Source organism: Oryctolagus cuniculus, chromosome 15, assembly GCF_964237555.1.
Source record: "Oryctolagus cuniculus chromosome 15, mOryCun1.1, whole genome shotgun sequence".
In the NCBI taxonomy this organism is placed as follows: domain Eukaryota; kingdom Metazoa; phylum Chordata; class Mammalia; order Lagomorpha; family Leporidae; genus Oryctolagus; species Oryctolagus cuniculus.
The window spans coordinates 61,542,844-61,562,676 of NC_091446.1; the positions used below are offsets into that span (position 1 = coordinate 61,542,844).

Consider the following 19,833-nt stretch of genomic DNA (forward strand, 5'->3'; position numbering starts at 1 on the left):
CCCGGGGCCCTGCTGAGCGGACAGGGGCTGGCTTGTCGGGAGCTCCTGCGAACGCCGCCCGCTCCTCTGGCTCCTGGCCTGTGCACCTGCCAGCCGGCCATGGCAGGCAGCGGCTGTTGGCCCCTGTGTACCGGCAGGGCTCTCCCCACCCCGCCCCCATCACGGACAGTTAGAGGCGTGGTCAGAGGAGTGGGAGAAACGCGGGGTGGAAGGCATGACCCGGGCCTCTGCCGCGAGCCTTCTCGAAGCCTTCCTGTTCTCGGTTCACACCTTCTCTGGACCAGAGGACATGTGTTCCGTGGTCGCTGCCGCCCGCCCCTGCCCCCACCCCTTCCTCTCACCACTGACTCTCTCTTCTTCCCTCAAAGGGGGACCCAGGAGCAGCAGGGAAGCCGGGGCCCCCAGGTTTGCTGGGAACGAGGGGGCAGAGGGTAGGATACCGTGTACTGAGCGTGTGTCCCTCGTCCTGGCCTCGCCATGTGCCTGCTCCCGGCCCCGCTTGCAGCTGCGGTGTGGCCTGCCACGTGCTGTGGGTGCGTGTGTTCCAGGCAGAGGGGAGTGCAGGTTGGCCGGGCAATGCTTCCGAAGCCCACGCTCGGGGGGAGCGTGCCCCCCCAGAAGGTGCTGGGTACAGCACAGAGCCTGCAGGAGGGAGCTGCCTCCCTCCGCCGCTCCCACGGGACCCCTGCAGGGTGAGGCTGGCGTCCTCGTCCTTGATGCTGGGCCTGGGGCCCGGGATGCCCAGGCTAAGGCACATCCAGGAGCCGCTCACGCAAAGGCAGGGCAGCGGGGGCCTCCTCAGGCCTCACCTCCCTCCCTGCCAGGGCCCTCCCGGGCCCTCTTTTCTCTCCCTTGGCCGCCTTCTGCTTTACCCAAGGGCAGGTGGCAAGCAGGTGACGCCCCGAGACCTGGTGTGGCGTCTTCCGTGGCTGCAGCTGGCACTCAGCTGCTCAGACAGTGGCCACAGGCCACTTGATCATGCAGAGAACTGTGGCTCCTGGGTGCGGGGGGCCTGGGATGTCTGCTGACCTGATACTAACACCTGCTGACAGGGTGCTCGCCTGCTGCGGACTGACCTGGGTCCCTGCTTCATGCGTATGTTGGAGCCCCAGTCCCCAGTGCCGCCGGGCAGGCGTGCATCCCATGACACAGGGGTACGTTCTGAGAAACGCCTCGTCGGGCAGTTTCACGGTCATGCACGCGTCACACACACAAGCATGGTGTCTGTCAATCACTCGACGTGGCCTCTGGAGGCAGGCGGAGACTGTAAACAGGAGATGTCCCGGGGGCCACCACCCGTCACTGGCAAGTGACATCGTGGCCACCGTTGTTTCAAGCGCCGTGGGCCACACGTGATTGTGTGGGCCACACTCTTAAGTGATGGGCAGCGTCACTGGAGGTTTGTTGACGTGTGCTTCACAGCAGACACGTGGGTGATGCCTTGCGTGTGACATTAGGGCCATGTCACTGGGGGAGAGGACCTGTCCAGCTCCGTTGTAACCTTAAAGGGCCGCAAACGGTGTGTGTGCACCGAGAGTGCCGCTGTGTGCCGGGCGGCTACCCTTGGAGGTAATGCTGATGGCTGAATGAGGTCGCCACGGCGAGCTCCAGGCCGCTGAGATCAACAGCCTCGTACGGAGAGAAGGCGGCTTCCTCTCTTCTCTCTGCCACGTCCTCTCCATCTCCCGCTGCGAGCCAGGAAGAGCCCACACCAGAACCCAGCACCCTGCCTGTGGCCTGCTAGCCTCCAGGCCACTGTGACACGTGCTGGAATGACGGTCGATCAGCACCTGAGCGCACACAGAGTGAGGTCTCAGAAGCCACCGCCCCCACCTGGCGTCCCGTGTGCGACGCTCACTCTGCTCCCCCCACAACCAGCCTGCCCGCTGCCGCCTTTCTCAGAACCTGTCCCGACGCCGCATCCTGTTCCAACTCTGCATGATTGCAAGGGGGGCCTGGGTGCCGTGCACAGGGGAGGCGGAGCCCCGGGGGCTGGACCAGCAGAGCTGGCCAGCGAGGGGCCGTCACCAGTCCCAGGCTTCCTTTGTGGAAGGAGGCTGAGTTCCGGTGTCGCTGAGGGGCGCGGTAATTAATGTTACAGGGACAGCTGGTGGTGGGAGCCCCTGCTGGGGGAGGCGGGTTAGCCTGCTCAGGCTGGGGGCTTGAGAACCAGGAATTGACTGTCTAGCAAGGAACCAACTGGAGGCTGGAAGTGCCAGCGCAAGGCTTCGGCAGGGCTGGCTCCTCCCGAGGGCTGTGGGATTCTGCCCTTGCCCATGGAAGTTGCTGGTGACCTTGGTGGGCCAGGCTTGGGGAAGCAACACCCCAATCTCCACCTCCACCTTTGCACGGCCTCTCCCTGAGTGCAATACAACAGGTTAGGGACCCGCAACCCCCACCCTGAGTGACCTCAGCTTCCCTAACTGCATCTGCAGTGACCCTGGCCCCGGAGAAGTCTCGTTCTAGGGCTGGGGCTAGGACTTCAGGCTGTCATGGGGGGGTCGGGGGAGGGACACTGTCCAAGCCAGCAGGAGGCCGGCTCCTCAGAATCCTCCTCCCAGGGAAAAGCTCCGGTGGGGTGGCCTTGGTCTTCCCCAGAGGCAGAGGGGAGTAAGCAGAAAAGCGGGGGTCTCTGATTGGACTGTGAGAATGGGACCAAGAGCAGGAGGCAGGGGGCACTGGGACACGGAAGGGACCCAGCGCTGCTGCCCGGTGTTGCCCCTGGGGACAGGGAGAGCAGTGGTACAGGTGCCTGGGATGAAGCTGCCCTCCCTGGGGGTTCAGGAGGAAGTGCAGCCCCGGGTGGGGACAGGGAAGCGCAGTGAGGAAGGCCAAGGCCCTGGGCCCAGGAGGCTGGGCCTTCCCAGGCACCCTGAGAACCGGTTCCTAACCTGCACTGTCTACCTCTTCCCCACAGGGTGAGAAGGGGGCTGCAGGTCCCCCCGGGCTCCTGGGACAGAAAGTAAGTATGGTGGAGCCCTGGGTGGTGGGTCCCTCCTGCACAGTCTCAGGCCCCTGAGCTGCTCTGGCCTCTCCCAGAGAGGGGCTGGGGCTGGGGGAGGAGCCAGAGGATAAGCCCTGATTGGCTAAACAAGAAGCTGGAAGTGGGCAGATTTCCTCACAGCAGCGCAGAAGGCAGCCCTGCAGCCCACCCCCCACCCCTGCAGCCCCCGATCCCCCTCCCACTGCCAGCTCTGCAGTTTCACTTTCTGTGGTTTCAGTCGTCCACATCAGAAACTACTCGGGCCAGGGGGCCGGCGCCGTGGCTCACTTGGCTAATCCTCCGCCTGTGGCATCAGCATCCCATGTGGGCGCCGGGTTCTAGTCCTGGTTGCCCCTCTCCCAGTCCAGCTCTCTGCTGTGGCCCAGGAAGGCAGTGGAGGATGGTCCAAGTGCTTGGACCCCTGCACCCGCGTGGGAGACCAGGAGAAGCACCTGGCTCCTGGCTTCAGACTGGCGTAGCACTGACCGTAGCGGCCATTTGGGGGGTGAACCAACGGAAGGAAGACCTTTGTCTCTGTCTCTCTCTCTCACTGTCTATAACTCTGTCAAATTAAAAAAAAAAAAAAACACTACTCGGATGCGGTGAGGAAGGAAAGAGACCACATTCCCATGGCTTTTACTGCAGCAACTTGTGGTCCTATTTTATTGTTGTTGCTGCTGATCTCTCACAGTGCCTGACTTACAATTAAGCTTTATCACAAGTGTACCTGTGTAGAGAAGTCATTGATTATGCTCCTATGGGCAACCCCTGGTGGTCTTGAAACTTGTCCCCTGTGGGTAAGGGGTCATGGCTGCATTGCTTCTCCCTCCCTCCCTCCCTCTCTCTCTCTCTCCTCTCTCTCTCTCTCTCTCTCTCTCTCTCTTATCTCTTTCGTAAGATTTGTTTGTTTGGAAGAGTTACAGAGAAAGTGGGGAGAAACAGGGAGAGGGACTCTTCCATTCGCTGGTTCATTTCCTAAATGGCCACAACATCCAGCACTGGGCCAGGCCAAAGCCAGGAGCTTCTTCTGGGTCTCCCAAATGGGTGCAGGGGCCCAAGTGGCCATCCTCCACTGTTTCCCAGATGCATTAGCAGGAAGCTGGATAGGAAGTGGAGCAGCCAGGACTTGAACCCATGTCCATATGGGATGCCGGCACTGCAGGCTGCAGCTTTATCCGCTGCACCATAGCACTGGCCTCATATTTCATTTTTTAAAAAGACTCCAAGTCAAGTCAGTTTGGGGAGAGCTGCATGGCTCAGGCCCCCCAGGAGGTCCATGCACCCCGGCTGCGGAGGCTCTGAGCCCCGTGCAGTGAGGGGGACCCAGAGCTCCACACGACTGCATTTCTGGACACTGTTTAGCCTACAGACCTTTTGTTCATGTTCCCAATGTTCCCAGCCCCTGAGCAGTGTTCCGCGGAGCACACATTGAGAGACGCGGCTCAAGCCCCAGGTGCCGATGGGTCTCTTGCCTCAGCTGCAGGCTTAGCTCCTTTCTCTCCTCCAACCCCACGGCCAGGTCCGACCAGGCTGGGTTCTGAAGAGCTCTAGGGCCCCCAGAGCCCTTGGTGTCCCCCTGTGTTCAGCCTGCACTGAGGGGTGGCCTCTGCCGCCACCCCTGTAGACCGGGAGTGGGGAGAACAGGCGAGGGGCCCGCCATGCCCCGAGCATGGGAGAGCCAGTGGTGTGACTGCCCTTCCCTTTCCCGCCCCCCACCACCAGGGAGAGAAAGGCGATGCTGGCAACGCCATTGGAGGAGGCAGGGGGGATCCTGGCCCCCCAGGGCTCCCTGGCCCTCCGGGGCCAAAGGTAAGTCTTCCTGGGGTCGGTGTCAGGGAGATGCCTGTCCCTAACCCCTGCCTTCTGCAGCTCTGCCCTGCTCCAGGTGTGTGGTTTTTCCCAGTGAGTTCTCACAGGGTCATGCGCACTGAGCTCCTGCTTCCAGGCAGGTGTCGGCTGGCCCCCGGGGAGAGGTGCCCGTCCTGGAAACATGGATGGTCCCGTGGACTCGGGTGGAGATGATGCAACTGGGTCAGCCAGAAAATGCCCTTAGCTCAGCTCTGAATAGGCTACAGGGCAGCGGTCCGCTGGGCCCACCGGAGCTGGCAGGCGGGGAGGCACGTGGCAGCAAGGGGGCTACAAAGGGGACCACCCTCACCTTCCTTTCACTGGCTGGAAGCTGCCGCGGTGAGACTTTGGTTTTCCAAAGCAGATCTCCCCCATTGTTCGCTTTCCTTCAGCAGCCAGGGAAGCCGAGGGAGTCCCTTCCAGCTCAGAGGGGGAAAGCATGAGCTCCTGGCTTCTTTGAAAGCAGAGAGAGAGGTCTTCCACCCACTGCTTCACCACAGCTGGCGCTGTGCCGGGTCACAGCCAGGACCCCGGAACTCTATCTGGGTCTCCCACGTGGATGGGCAGGAGCCGAGTACTCGGGCTGTCTCCTGCTGCCTTCCCTGGCGCCCAGGGGCAGGGAGCTGGGTCAGAAGCAGAGCAAGCGGGGCTCCAGCTGGTGCTCTGACCTGGGATGCCAGCGTCACCAGCGTGGCTCAAGCCCTCTGTGCCACAGCCCGGGTCCCATGGGAGCTCTTCACCGTTTGAGGCTGTGCACTCACAGGGCTGTAGGGAAGCTCCTCGTGGCTTGTCCACTACCCAGCAGGAGGGACAAGCCCACAGTTCCAGGGGCACAGCAGGGCCGGGGGGCCCTGGAGGCACCCAATGAAGGGGTGGGAAGGGTCTCAGGCTACGCCCACATGCCCATCCTACGGTAGCCCGAGCCCCTGCCTCCTAGGCTCCAGGGTCAGCCCCTCTGGCCCCACAGGGCCTGGGCATCTGGTGGTCTGGCCACTATTGTCCTGCATCCTGAGACAAGAGAGGGGGAAATCTAGAAGAATTCAAATCCAGTTTACAGGCCCAGACAAAATGTTGGATAAGTGAAGCATTCGGAGTGCGCTCCTCCCCCTCCCCCTGGGCCTCCTGGGTCCCCCCACCCAACCAGGTGCCCAGGGCCTTCATGCTCCCCCCTGTTGCTCAGCTGGGACCCAGCAGGTGTCGCTTCTCAAATGATGCAGGCTCCAGAATGACTTTCCCCTACTACCCCAAGACAGCTAGGGACTGCGACACAAGTGACCACATGTGTGCTAACCAAGGACAGAGGAGGGCCTGGCAGGGTAGGTGGACTCCAGAGCATGGCACACAACTCAGAGGAGGAAGGGAGATAGCAAGGAGGGCTCTCAGAGGAGGTGAGACCTGAGCTGCGCCCAGACAGAAGTCCGTTAGACAGATGAGATGTTGAGAGTTAGTGGAAGCCAGCTGGGAGGTGGAGGAAAGACACCCAGACAAGCGGCAAGACCATCTCAAGCAGCTATCCCAGCTGCCCTGTATGCCCTCATTCCACCTCTCTGCTCTTTCCCAGGGAGAAGCAGGTGTCATTGGCCAAACCGGCCCCCCAGGACAGCAAGGAGAAAAGGTAGGAGTCCCACCTCTGGGAGATGTAGAGTGAGGCCCATTCCCCTGCTTGGAGACACTGTCTCTGTTGTCCCTCGGGCAGTGGCCATGACCCCTTGCCTCTACTTCGCCTGGTTGGCTTGGGCTTTAGAAAACCATCCCTCAAGAGAGCAGGTGTGCAAAGCCCTGCCCAGGGATGGGACATTTGGAGTGACACAGAACCCTGGCTTCTGGTAGCTTCCCCAGCCTCTGGTCCAGGTGGGATTCTCACTTCCCTCCAGCTACAAACGCTGCTGTGTCCCTCACAGGCACACCACAAATGAAATGCTATGGGGCGTGGGGGAGTAGGAGGGCAGCTTACCTGGAGAGGGCAGTGGCTTCACACCCCCCTAGCTGGCCGGCTGCAAACATTCATTTTTCCTTTCTATCTTATTTTTTAAGGGTCTTCAATTGGTAACATTATCCCAGAGAAATTGGAACTGTGACTTGTTTGTCACAGCTGTACCACAGTTTCATCCATTCCTACCCCTTTGTCCTATTGCAACAGGAACAAATGCCCCAGCCCACTCTGGGGGTTTGGTATCCCCATGCCTGTGTCCTCCTAGGACCTCCCTGGCCCCCATGCTTCATGCTGCAGGTCAGGTTTTGTTTTGTTTGGAAAGCTTTTATTTAATAAATATAAATTTCTTAAGTACAGCGTTTGGAAATAGCGGTTCTTCCCCCCATACCTGCCCTTCCTCCTCGAAACAGTCCCACCTCCTATTCCCTCTCCCATCCCATTCTTCATTAAGATTCATTTTAAATTATTTTTATATACAGAAGATCAAATCTATACTAAGTAAAGATTTCAACAGTTTACACCCACACAGACACACAAAGTATAAAGTACTGTTTGTAGACAAGTTTTACCATTAATTCTCATAGTACAACTCATTAAGGACAGAGGTCCTACATGGGGAGCAAGTACACAGTGACTCCTATTGTTGATTTAACAATTGACACTCTTATTTGTGACGTCAGTGATCAACTGAGGCTCTTGTCATGAGATGCCAAGGCTATGGAAGCATCTTGAATCCACAAATTCCAACATTATTTAGATAGGGCCATAAACAAAGTGGAAGTTCTCTCCTCCAGAGAAAGGTACCTCTTTCTTTGATGGCCCATTCTTTCCATCAGGATCTCACTCACAAAGATCTTTCATTCATTTAGTTCATTTTCTTTTCTTTCTTTCTTTTTTTTTTTTTTGGCCACAGTGTCTTGGTTTTCCATGCCTGAAATGCACTCATTGGCTCTTTAGCCAGATAAAAATGCCTTAAGGGCTGATTCTGAGGCCAGAGTGCTCTTTTGGGCATTTGTCACTCTATAAGTCTGCTGTGTGGCCCGCTTCCCATGTTAGATCATTCTCTCCATTTTAATTCTATCAGTTGTTATTAGCAGATACTTGGTCTTATTTATGTGATCCCTTTGACACTTAATCCTATCTTTATAATCAGTTATGAACTTACACTGATCACTTTAACAAGTAAGATGGCATTGATATCTGCCAACTTAATGGGATTTGGAGTCCCATAGCAAGTTTTTAGCTTTACCCTTGGGGTAAGTCCGAAGGAATGTGTGCTGAACTGTATATCTCCTCCTTTTCTTATTCCCACTCTTTTTTTTTTTTTTTTTTGACAGGCAGAGTGGACAGTGAGAAAGAGAGAGACAGAGAGAAAGGTCTTCCTTTGCCGTTGGTTCACCCTCCAATGGCCGCCGTGGCTGGTGCGCTGCGGCCGGTGCGCCGCGCTGATCCGAAGGCAGGAGCCAGATACTTATCCTGGTCTCCCATGGGGTGCAGGGCCCAAGCACTTGGGCCATCCTCCACTGCCTTCCCGGGCCACAGCAGAGAGCTGGCCTGGAAGAGGGGCAACCGGGACAGAATCCGGTGCCCCGACTGGGACTAGAACCCAGTGTGCCGGTGCCGCAAGGTGGAGGATTAGCCTAGTGAGCCGCAACGCTGGCCTCCCACTCTTATTTTTAACAGGGATTATTTTTCTATTGGTTTGAAACACCTAAGAATAATTTTGCATTAAGTAAAGAATTCAACCAATGGTATTAAGTAGAAAAAGAAAATACAAAAAGAATAAAATAGTAAACTGTTCCTTGACAGTCAGGACAGGGGCTGATCAAGTCATTGCTCCTCATAGTGTCAGTTTCACTTCTACAGGTTTCCTTTTAGGTGCTCAGTTAGTTGTCACAGGTCAGGGAGAACATATGATATTTGTCCCTTTGGGACTGGCTTATTTCACTCAGCATTATGTTTTCCAGATTCCTCTATTTTGTTGCAAATGACTGGATTTCATTTTTTTTTGCCGCTGTGTAGTATTCCATAAAGTACATATCCCATAATTTCCTTTTTTTAAAAAGATTTATTTATTTTTACTTGAAAGAGTTACACAGAGAGAGGAGAGACAGAGACAGACAGACAGACAGAGAGGTCCTCCACCCGCTGGCACACTTGCCAATTGGCCACAGCAGCCGAGTTATGCCAATCTGAAGCCAGGAGCCTCTTCTGGGTCTCCCATGTGGGTGCAGGGGCCAAGGACTTGGACCATCTTCCACTGCTTTCCCAGGCCACAGCAGAGAGCCAGATTGGAAGTGGAGCACCTGGGACTAGAACCGGCAGCCATATGGGATGCCAGGGCTGCAGGCGGAGGATTAACCTACTACGCCACAGTGCCAGCCCCTCCCATAATTTATCTAGTCTTTTGTTGATGGGCATTTAGGTTGATTCCATGTCTTAGCCATTGTGGATTGAGCTGCAATAAACATGGAGACGCAGATAGCTCTTTTATCTGCCAATTTAGTTGCCCTTGGGTAAGTTCTAAGGAGTGGGATGGCTAGGTCCTATGATAGGACTATATTCAGGTTTCTGAGGGATCTCCAAACTGTCTTCACAGTGGCTTTACTAGTTTGCATTCCCACCAACAGTGGATTAGTGTGCCTTTTTCCCCACTCCTCGCCAGCATCTGTTGTTTGTTGATTTCTGTATGAAAGCCACTCTAACCGGTGTGAGGTGAAACCTCATTGTGATTTTGATTTGCATTTCCCTGAAGGCTAGTGATCCTGAATATTTTTTCATGTGCCTGTTGGCCTATTGGATTTCCTCTTTTGAAAAATGTCTGTTTAGGCCCTTGGCCCATCTCTGAAGTGGGTTGTTTGTTTAGTTGTGGTGGAATTTCTTGATCTCTTTGTAGATTCCGGTTATTAATCCTTTATTAGTTGCATAATTTGCAAATATTTTCTCCCATTCTGTCAGTTGCCTCTTCACTTTCCTGACTGTTTCTTTTGCAGTACTGAAATTCTCAATTTGATGTAATCCTAGTTATTAATTTTGGCTTTGGCTGCCTGTGCCTCTGGGTTCTTTTCCAAGAAGTCTTTGCCTGTGCTAATGTCTTTCAGGATTTCTCTGATGTTCTATAATAATTTGATGGTGTCGGGTTGTAGATTTAGAACTTTAATCCATGTTGAGTGGATCTCGTGTAAGGTGTAAGATAGGGGTCTTGCTTCATTGTTCCACATGTGTAAATCCAGTTTTCCCAGCACCATTTGTTGAAGAGACTGTCCTTGCTCCAGGAATTGGTTTTAGCTCCTTGATCAAATATAAGTTGGTTATAGATGTTTGGATTGATTTTTGGTGTTTCTATTCTGTTCCATTAGTCTATCTATCTGTTTTTATTCCAGTACCAGGTTTTGATTACAACTGCCCTATAGCATGTCTTGAAATCTGGTATTGTGATGCCTCCGGCTGTGTTTTTGTTGCATAAGATTGCTTTAGCTATTCAAGGTCTCCTGCACCTCCATATGAATCTCAGCATCATTTTTTCCAGATCTGACAGGAATGTCTTTTGTATTTTGATTGGTATCACATTGAATCTGTAAATTGTTTTCGAGGAATGTACTTTTTAAAAATTCTTTTTTAAAGATTTATTTTTATTTATTTGAAAGAGTTACAGGCCAGCGCCATGGCTCAATAGGCTAATCCTCTGCATGCGGCACCAGCACACCGGGTTCTAGTCCTGGTCGGGGCGTCGGATTCTGTCCCGGTTGCCCCTCTTCCAGTCCAGCTCTCTGCTATGGCCTAGGAGTGCAGTGGAGGATGGCCCAAGTCTGTGGGCCCTGCACCTGCATGGGAGATCAGGAGGAAGTACCTGGCTCCTGGCTTTGGATTAGCACAGTGCGCCGGCCGCAGTGTGCTGGCCGCAGCAGCCATTGGAGGGTGAACCAACGATAAAGGAAGACCTTTCTCTCTGTCTCTCTCTCACTGTCCACTCTGCCTGTAAAAAAAAAAAAAAAAAAGAGAGAGAGAGAAAGAAAGAGAAAGAAAGAAAGAAAGAAAGAAAGAAAGAAAGAAAGAAAGAAAGAAAGAAAGAAAGAAGAAAGAAAGAAAGAAAGAAGAGTTACAGAGAGAGGTAGAGACAGAGAGGTCTTCCATCCGCTGGTTCACTCCCCAGATGGCCGCACTGGCTGGAGCTGTGCTGATCCAAAGCCAGGAGCCAGGAGCTTCTTCCAGGTCTCCTACATGGGTGCAGGGGCCCGAGGACTTGGGCCATCTTCTACTGCTTTCCCAGGCCATAGCAGACAACTGGATTGGAAGTGGAGCAGCCGGGTCTCGAACCGGAACCCATATGGGATGCCGGCACTTCAGGCCAGGGCTTTAACCTGCTGCGCCACAGCGCCAGCCCCAGAATGGACATTTTGATGATATTGAGAATGTTTTTCCATTTTCTTGTATCTTCTTCTGTTTCTTTAAAATTTTGCAATTCTCATCATAGAGATCTTTGACGTCCTTGGTTAAGTTTATCCCAAAGTATTTGATTTTTTTTTTTTTTTGTAGCTATTGTGAATGGGATTGATCTTAGAAGTTCTTTCCCAGCTGTGGCATTGTCTGTGTATATAAAGGCTGTTGATTTTTGTGTATTGATTTTATATCCTGCTACTTTGCCAAACTCTTCTATGAGTTTCAATAGTCTCTTAGTACAGTTCTTTGGATCCCCTAAATAATCATATAGTCTGCAAAGAGGGATCGTTTGACTTCTTTCTTCCCAATTTGTATCCCTTTAATTTCTTTTTCTTGCCTAAGGCTCTAGCTAAAACTTACAGTATTATATTGAATAGCATCCTGCCTGGTACCAGACCTCAGTGGGAATGCTTCCAACCTTGCCCCATTCAATATGATGTTGCCTTGATTGTGTTGAGGAATGTTCCTCTATACCCAGTTTGCTTAGAGTTTTCATCATGAAAGGGTGTTGTATGTTATCAAATGCTTTCTCTGCATCTATTGAGATAATCGTATGGTTTTTCTTCTCCAGTTTGTTAATGTGTATAACATTAATTGACTTGAGACTGTTAAACCATCCCTGCATACCAGGGATAAATCCCACTTGGTCTGGGTGGATGATCTTTCTGATGTCTTGTTGGATTCTATTGGCTAGAATTTTTTAAGGATTTTTGTGACTAGGTTCATCAGGGAATTTGGTCTGTAATTCTCCCTGTTGCATATTTTTCAGGTTTAGGAATTAAGGTGATGCTGGCTTCAAAGAAAGAATTTTGGAGGATTCCCTCTCTTTCAATTGTTTTGAATAGCTTGAGAAGAATTGGAGTTAGTTCTTCTTTAAAAGTCTGGTAGAATTCAGCAGTGAATCCATCCGGTCCTGGGTTTTGCTTTGTTGGGAGGGCCTTTATTACTGATTCAATTACTGTGTTGGTTATGGGTTTGTTTAGGTTTTCTGTGTCTTCACGGTTCAATTTAGGTAGGTTGTATATGTCCATAACCTGTCAATTTCTGCTAGATTTCCCAGTATGTTGGCATACAACTCTTTGTAGTAATTTCTGATGACTCTTTTTATTTATGTGGTATCTGTTGTTACATTTCCTTTTTCATCTATAATTTTATTGGTTGGGGTTTCTCTCATTTTTTTTGGTTAGTTGGGCCAATGGTGTGTCAATTTTGTTTATTTTTTCAAAAAACCAGCTCTTCGTTTTGCTGATCTTTTGTATTTTTTTATTTCAATTTTGTTGATTTCTTTAATTTTAATTTTTTTTCTCCTACGAGTTGGGTTTGGTTTGCTGTTGTTTTTCTAGATCCTTGAGATGCATTGATAGTTCATTTGATGCCTTTCTAATTTCTTGATGTATGCACCTTTTACTATAAAATTTCCTCTTAACACTGCTTTTGCTGTATCCCATAAGTTTTGATATGTTGTGTTGTTATCTTCATTTGCTTCCAGAAAGTTTATTTCTCTTGATTTTTTCTACGAACCACTGTTCATTTAGAAGCATGTTGTTCAGTCTCCATGTGTTTGCATATGCTATAGAGATTCCTGAGTTGCTGATTTCCAGCTTCATTCCATTGTGGTCCGAGAAGATGTGTGGTATGATTTTGATTTGTTTTAATTTGCTGAGATTTGCTTTATGGCCTAGTATGTGGTCAATCATAGAGAAAGTTCCATGCACTGCTGAGAAGAATGTGTATTCCGCAACTGTAGGATGAAAAGTTCTGTAGATATCTGTTAGATCCATTTGGACTATAGTATCAATTAAATCTGCTGTTTCCTTGTTGATTTTCTGTCTGGTTGATCTGTACATTGCTGAAAGTGGTATATTGAAGTCCCCTAATACTGTTGTATTGGAGTCTATGTCTCCCTTTGAGTCCCTTAGCCTTTCTTTTAAATAGCCAGGTGCCCTGTAATTAGGTGAATATACATTTATAATAGTTACATCTTCCTGTTGAATTGATCCCTTAATCGTTATATAGTGCCCTTCTTTGTTTCTTTTAACAGTTTTTGTGTTAAAGTCTATTTTTCCTGTTGAATTGATCCCTTAATTGTTATATAGTGCCCTTCTTTGTTTCTTTTAACAGTTTTTGTGTTAAAGTCTATTTTGTCTGATATTAAGATGGCTACACCAGCTCTTTTTTTGGTTTCTGTTGGCATGGAATATCTTTTCCCAACCTTTCACTTTCAGTCTGTGTGCATCTTTGTTGGTAAGATGTGTTTCTTGTAAGCAGCAAATAGATGAGTTTGGTTTTTTAATCATTCTGCCAGTCTGTGTCTTTTAACTGGATAGTTGAGGCCATTTATATTCAATGTGACTATTGATAAGTAGTGACTTTGCCCTGCCATTTTTCCAAAGATATTTCTAATTTATACGTTGAGCTTCCTGTGATCTTTTATTGAGATTTTCTTCCTTTACCTTCTTTCATACTGATGACCATGTTTCTATGTTTAATACATCTTTAAGCATCTTTTGCAGGGCTGGACAAGTGGTGACAAATTCTTTTAATTTCTGTTTGTCATTAAAGGTCTTTATTTCACCTTCATTCACAAATGAGAGCTTTGCAGAGTATAATATTCTGGGATGACAGTTTTTTTCTCTTAGGACTTGGGTTATATCTCACCATTCTCTCCTAGCCTTCAGGGCTTCTGATGAGAAGTCTACTGTGAGTCTAATGGGAGATCCTCTAAGAGTAATCTGACATTTCTGTCTTGCACATTTTATTTATTTTTTTTTAAATTTTTTGACAGGCAGAGTGGACAGTGAGAGAGAGAGAGAGAGAAAGGTCTTCCTTTGCTGTTGGTTCACCCTCCAATGGCCGCCGCGGCCAGCGCACTGCGGCCGGCGCACCGCGCTGATCCGATGGCAGGGGCCAGGTACTTATCCTGGTCTCCCATGGGGTGCAGGGCCCAAGCACTTGGGCCATCCTCCACTGCACTCCCGGGCCACAGCAGAGAGCTGGCCTGGAAGAGGGGCAACCAGGACAGAATCCGGTGCCCCGACCGGGACTAGAACCCGGTGTGCTGGCGCCACAGGCAGAGGATTAGCCTAGTGTGCCACGGCATCGGCCTGTCTTGCACATTTTAGAATCTTCTCTTTATGTTTCACTGTGGTGAGTTTGATTACAATGTGTTGTGGCAAGGATCTTTTCTGGTCATGTCTTTTGGGAGTTCTGTGTGCTTCCTGTACTTGGATGTCCCTTTCTTTCTCCAAACCCAGGAAGTTTTTTGCTAGTATTTCACTATAAAGGCCTTCTAATCTTTTCTCTCTCTCCATACCTTCAGGAACTCTTAGAACCCTAATGTTTGGGTTTTTTAAATGGTATCCTGTAGATACCCAACAGTGCTTTTTAGATTTCTAATTTCCTCTTCCTGTCTTTGGTTTGACTGTATACATTCCTGTACTCTGTCTTCTAAGTCCAACATTCTCTCTTCTGCCTCACTGATTCTGTTGTTAAGGCTCTCCACTGCATTTTTTATTTGTTCTATTGACTTCATTTCATTTTGATTCTTCCTTAAGATCTCAATTTCATGGGAAAGATTTGCTTTCATGTCCTGCATGGATTTCAGCATTTCGTGTGTTTGCTTTTGATTACTTCTATGTACTCTTATGATCAATTTTTTTTAACTTTTTTTTGACAGGCAGAGTTAGTGAGAGAGAGAGACAAAGGTCTTCCTTTCTCCATTGGTTCACCCCCCAAGTGGCTGCTATGGCCGGTGTGTTGTGGCCAGTGCACTGCGCCAATCCAAAGCCAAGAGCCAGGTGCTTCCTCCTGGTCTTCCATGTGGTGCAGGGCCCAAGCACCTGGGCCATCCTCCACTGCACTCCCAGGCCACAGCAGAGAGCTGGATTGGAAGAGGAGCAACTGGGACAGAATCTGGCACCCCAACTGGGACTAGAACCTGGGGTGCCAGTGCTGCAGGCAGAAGATTAGCCTAGTGAGCTGCTGTGCCAGCCTTAGGATCAATTTTCTGAGTCCCATTTCTTGCATTTCTTCTATCTCATTGTCTTCATAATCTAGCATTGAAGTGCTGTGTTTTTTGGGAGCGTCATGTTGTCTCCTTATTCTTGTTTCTTGGATTGTTGCATTTGTTGTTTGGCATTTGTGGAGATACCCGTCGGTTTCTTCTTTTTTCCCCTGCTGTGGTGGCTTTTATCCTTGTACTATGACTGTAGATAAGTGGACTGTCTGCTTTCAGTGAATCTCTAGAGGCTTGTGATGGGTGTGGTCAGAGAGCTCTGTTCAGTTCTCCAGGGTTAAGGGCATGTCTAAGGTGACACTCCCAGGTTGGCATGGTAAGTCTTCTCTCTCTTTATTAAATCAGAAGGGAGGTATATTCTGCTCAGCTGAGCTCTTCTCCTCCATGGAGACCAGTGCCTGAGCACTGGCCCCAGTGGGTATAATATTCATCTGCTCTGTCCCAGGGACCACACAAAGGATCTGTGCGGTCCTCAGTGTGAGTTCAGATTCCCCTGCAGTGTCTCTCACCAGGTAACCAGGAACCCCACAGCTTGTGGCGTCTCCCACTGAGACTGCTCAAAGTCCCTCCCACACACCCTCAGGTTTTTTCACAGTCCCTGCTCAGAAGCTTCACACAGTCACAAGCTCCTAGCCCCCTGCTAGTTCTCCCTAACAGAATCAGGAGTCTCCGCTCAGCTGATTGCTGGGTGCAGATATGAGCTGGCACAGTTGTTATATATGTCCAAAATGGTGCCCACTCTATCAGCTTGTCAAACTACACCTTTGTAAAGTGAGCAGAGAGAAACATGTCCATCCTTTTCTTTTTTTCCTCTCTAGTTTGGCTGGAGCATTTTCCCCCATGGGGCTTCAAGCCTCATTCCCTCTAGGCTCTCCCTCTTTTTCACCAGTGGCTTGGGCTACTGCAGTCTCGTCTTACCTCACTTTCCAGTGCTGGTGCGTAGGCTCTCGGCTGTTGGAGTCCTGAGCCATGGGCACCCACCCTCTCCACGTAGGTCCACTTTGTCCCTCCAATTTTGGTAGTTTCCTCTGCCATTTTTTTCCTAACTCTTCCCTGAGACTACACTATCCCCACTTTTTAAAAATTATCTTCTCCTGGGCTAGAGCAGTAAGCTCCCTCCCTACTCCTCCATCTTGGAACCAGTTCCAAAGTTCAGGTTTTTTCACAAGTACAGTGGGCTCTAAAAGAACCTCAGAGGCTCCCCACAACAATTGTTGGCCACCCAGGAAATGGGCAAAATGTGACTGGGCCCCTCGTACCTGAGCGGATTGGACAGAAAGCAAGCAAGGGTTGAGGTCCCTATTCCAAAGGAGGTAGCTGACCTGGGGGACTGGGGAGAGGTGGCCAGAGGACATAGGCTAGCAACTAACCCAGGACAGACAGAACAGCACTCCAGAAGACCACAGGGAGCCCAGGGGAACTCGAGTGAGGGCAATGTGGCAGGTGCACTGGGACAGTTTCCTGAAGGGGTGGGATCTGTGCCTCAGTGACAGGAGGTCTGCGTGCTGTTGGCCTGAGTTCACACAAGCCTCCTGCCCCCACTCCACATCCCCTAATGCGTGATATGCCTGGGGATGTCAAGTTCTCTGTTCCCAGCTTTATCAGCCAGGGTGCAACAGGGGGAGCCTGGAACAGCCAGGGAGGAAGACGGAGCTGGCCCCAAGGCCCACGGCCAGACCACAGCATGACGTGGCTTCACCCTGGTGTCTTCCGTGCAGGGAGAGTAGGGGTGCGGAGGGGAGAGCACCCTGCCCCCACATGAGTGGGCTGCCATGGCAACTGTGATCAGACTCAGGCTTCTACAGACCCAACTGACCTAGACTGCTTCACCTGTTTGTTCTATGATGCCTAGGCATCCCCTGAGAGTGTATGGGGTCCCAGGCGGACCCCCTGCAGCTGCTCAGGATGCACTGTGTGCAGGCAGGTGCAGCCAGTGGGCGCTGCAGGCTCCGTAGAAGACAGAGCAAGCAGCAGCTGCTCTCCTGAGCCCAGCCCTAGGGTGAGCTCTTGCACTTGCCTTGCAGGGCTCCAAGGGTGAGCCGGGGAAAGGAGAGCTGGTGGATTACAATGGCAACATCAGCGAGGCCCTCCAGGTGAGTGGGGTCTCCCAGAGGCAGGAGGGCTGGGGCTGGAGGGGGGGAGGGGGGTGGGTGGAGCTGCTGCTGGCTCTCAGCTCAAGGCAGCTGATGGCCGGGCCCGTGGCCGTGCACCATATCACACTAGATGAGTAGCACCTGCCCTCAGTGACAACCAGAATGCGTCTCCAGATGTGACCAAATGTCCCTGGGAGACAAAATCACCCTTGGTGAAGAGCCACTGGGGAATCTGGGTACATGGATGAGCTCATTTACCACGTATGAAATCTCTTTTGCAGAGGCAGGACTCCTCCCTCACTTTCAGGGCTCTGCATGTTGCCATGTTGTGTCTCTTTAAAGCGAGGTAGCATTGCAACCTTGACAGGGGCTTGTGGGAGCCCAGGAAGGAGCAGGCAGAGTGAGAAGGGCAGAGGGCCGTGTGAGGCCCAAGGGCCTGGAGCCGCCGAGAGCGGACGCTGGCAGTGACTGCAGCTCTGAGCCGGGGAGACGTGGCATGAGGCTTCCCCTTCTCCCAGGCTCCTTGGAGGGCTCCAGCTCCAAGGCATCCAGGCACCTGCCCCGTGGCTCTTGCTTGCCCGCGACTGACTGCGTGGTGTTGGTTGTTTTTTTTTTTTTCCAGGAGATCCGCACATTGGCCTTGATGGTAAGTCCTCCTCCTTCCTCACTCCCAGGGCCCGGGAGGGCAGCGTGGAGGCGAGAACAGGCGCCCTCACCTCCAGAGAGCACACGCGGGGCTGCTGATGAGGGCTGACTGGCAGAGCAGGGCCAGGACTCGCACGGGGTGGCTCTGAGCTGCCCTGGCCTCCGGGCCAGCTCTTCCCCAGGCCTGCCGTGAGCAGTGCTGGCGGCGCTGGGGCTGAGTGCCAACCCCACGCAGCACCGAGGCTGCCTTCTCACCGTTTCCTTTTTCTCATCCTTCAGCTCGTAAAACCCATGCCCCTAAAGCATCCGTAGCAGCATGCACACTTCCCCTTTCCTAGACGCCCGTGTCACGATCGGCTGTTAGAGCCCGGTGCATGCCAAGCTGGGTTTTGTACCTGCGTCTGCCGGCAACGGCTGTCAGTAAGCGGCTGTGGTGAAAGCAGCCCCCACCATGTGTGACCTCCGAGGTGGGGGTGGGGGTGCTGGCTTCCTGCGGCCTCGTGCCCCAGGGCACGCTCAGGGCTGACAAACCCGGAAGCAGACACCGGTGTGTGACACCCCAGTCCCCGGGCAGGCGGTGGGAAGAGGGGTGGAGACACTGCAATGCATTGTTGGGCTAAAACTTCACTGGAAACATTTTTCCTTTAAAATCGACGCAGACCCAGTGAAATGGGCCCATTCCAGGGGCAGAGCTCGGTGAGGGTTGACACACGCATGTGCCACCCATCCCAGTCCCTCCAGAAGGTCCTGTGGTGCACCTTGGGAGTCAGGGTCACACTGAGCCCAAACATGGGCCACCACACGGCACTGCGCCGACTCCGCAGTGTCGTGTTGTGTCCCCATTTCCCTGCCACATAGACACATGGTGCATTCTCCCGTTGATGGACACCCGGGCATTTTTGAGTCACTATCTGGGAAGCTCAGCCTCAATTCTCAGAGCCCCAGGAGCCTCCAGGGCTGGCCCAGGGGGGAAGTGGAGGGCGCAGCTCCTGGGCACGGCTCCCACACCACCCCGGCTCGGCGCTCACCAGCTTGCACTGTGGGGTTTCCCGTCCTGTTTCCTCTGCAAAACAAAAAAGTTTATGCCGCTGAAGAAATATGTGACAACAGCAGACCCCCTTACCCACCCCCCCAAACAGCCACCCCCACCCCGGCCACGGAGTTCTCCCAGGTGTCTCTGCTCTTTCCCCAGGGCCCTCCTGGTCTTCCCGGGCAGATCGGCCCACCCGGAGCTCCAGGAACCCCAGGCCAGAAGGTGAGACCTGCCTAACCCTGAGCACAGGACTCTGGCTGCCCTCCTGCAGCTCCTCCCACCTCCCCAGGATGAACCCCCCCCCGCCCCCCCGCCCCTGCCCTTGCCAGCTGCTGCGCTGGTTTGGGGGCACCCCTGCAGGAACATGGCATCTGAGCCCCTCCCCACTCTCACCCCTCACCCCTACCTCTGCTTTCTCCCTGACCACCCGGCGGCACTGCGGTTTTGCAGACTGTCCTCTACTCTTGAAGCCACCTTCTCTGCAAGTCTCTTTCCCTCTTTCTTACCCTTCCACGCCCAACTCAAAAGCCACCCCCTCCATGAAGCCACCCCTGACCTATCAGGCAGAAGTCACGGCCCTTGGTGCCCTGTTATGCCCTCCCTGACCCAAGAAGGGCATGGGTGGGTGTGCAGATGAAGGAGTGCTCGGTGGGGCACCAGCCGGGGAGCCCGGGCTGTCCAGTGCCAGGTGGGCCATGGGGCAGGTCACCACCCCTGGCAGCTGTGGCCACACATCTCTGTGTGTCAGGGTCCCGATTTGTGAGATAGGAGGGAACCGCACCACCCCCAGGACAGCAGTGAGAGTGGAGCGAGCAAGTGCAGAGGGGGGAGGGTGCAGAGAAG

The 19,833-nt window shown here is 52.4% G+C and overlaps 1 protein-coding gene across 1 annotated transcript in view; it reads left to right on the forward strand.

Annotated features, from left to right (window-relative positions):
- The window catches only part of COL13A1 (collagen type XIII alpha 1 chain), a 94,002-nt gene that overhangs the window by 41,146 nt on the left and 33,023 nt on the right, over positions 1–19,833 (forward strand). The window contains exons 19-24 of the mRNA XM_051823837.2: positions 2,918–2,962; positions 4,706–4,792; positions 6,393–6,446; positions 17,244–17,312; positions 17,935–17,958; positions 19,150–19,212. Of these exons, the coding sequence (XP_051679797.1) occupies positions 2,918–2,962; positions 4,706–4,792; positions 6,393–6,446; positions 17,244–17,312; positions 17,935–17,958; positions 19,150–19,212 (342 nt within the window). The remainder of the gene's footprint in view (positions 1–2,917; positions 2,963–4,705; positions 4,793–6,392; positions 6,447–17,243; positions 17,313–17,934; positions 17,959–19,149; positions 19,213–19,833) is intronic.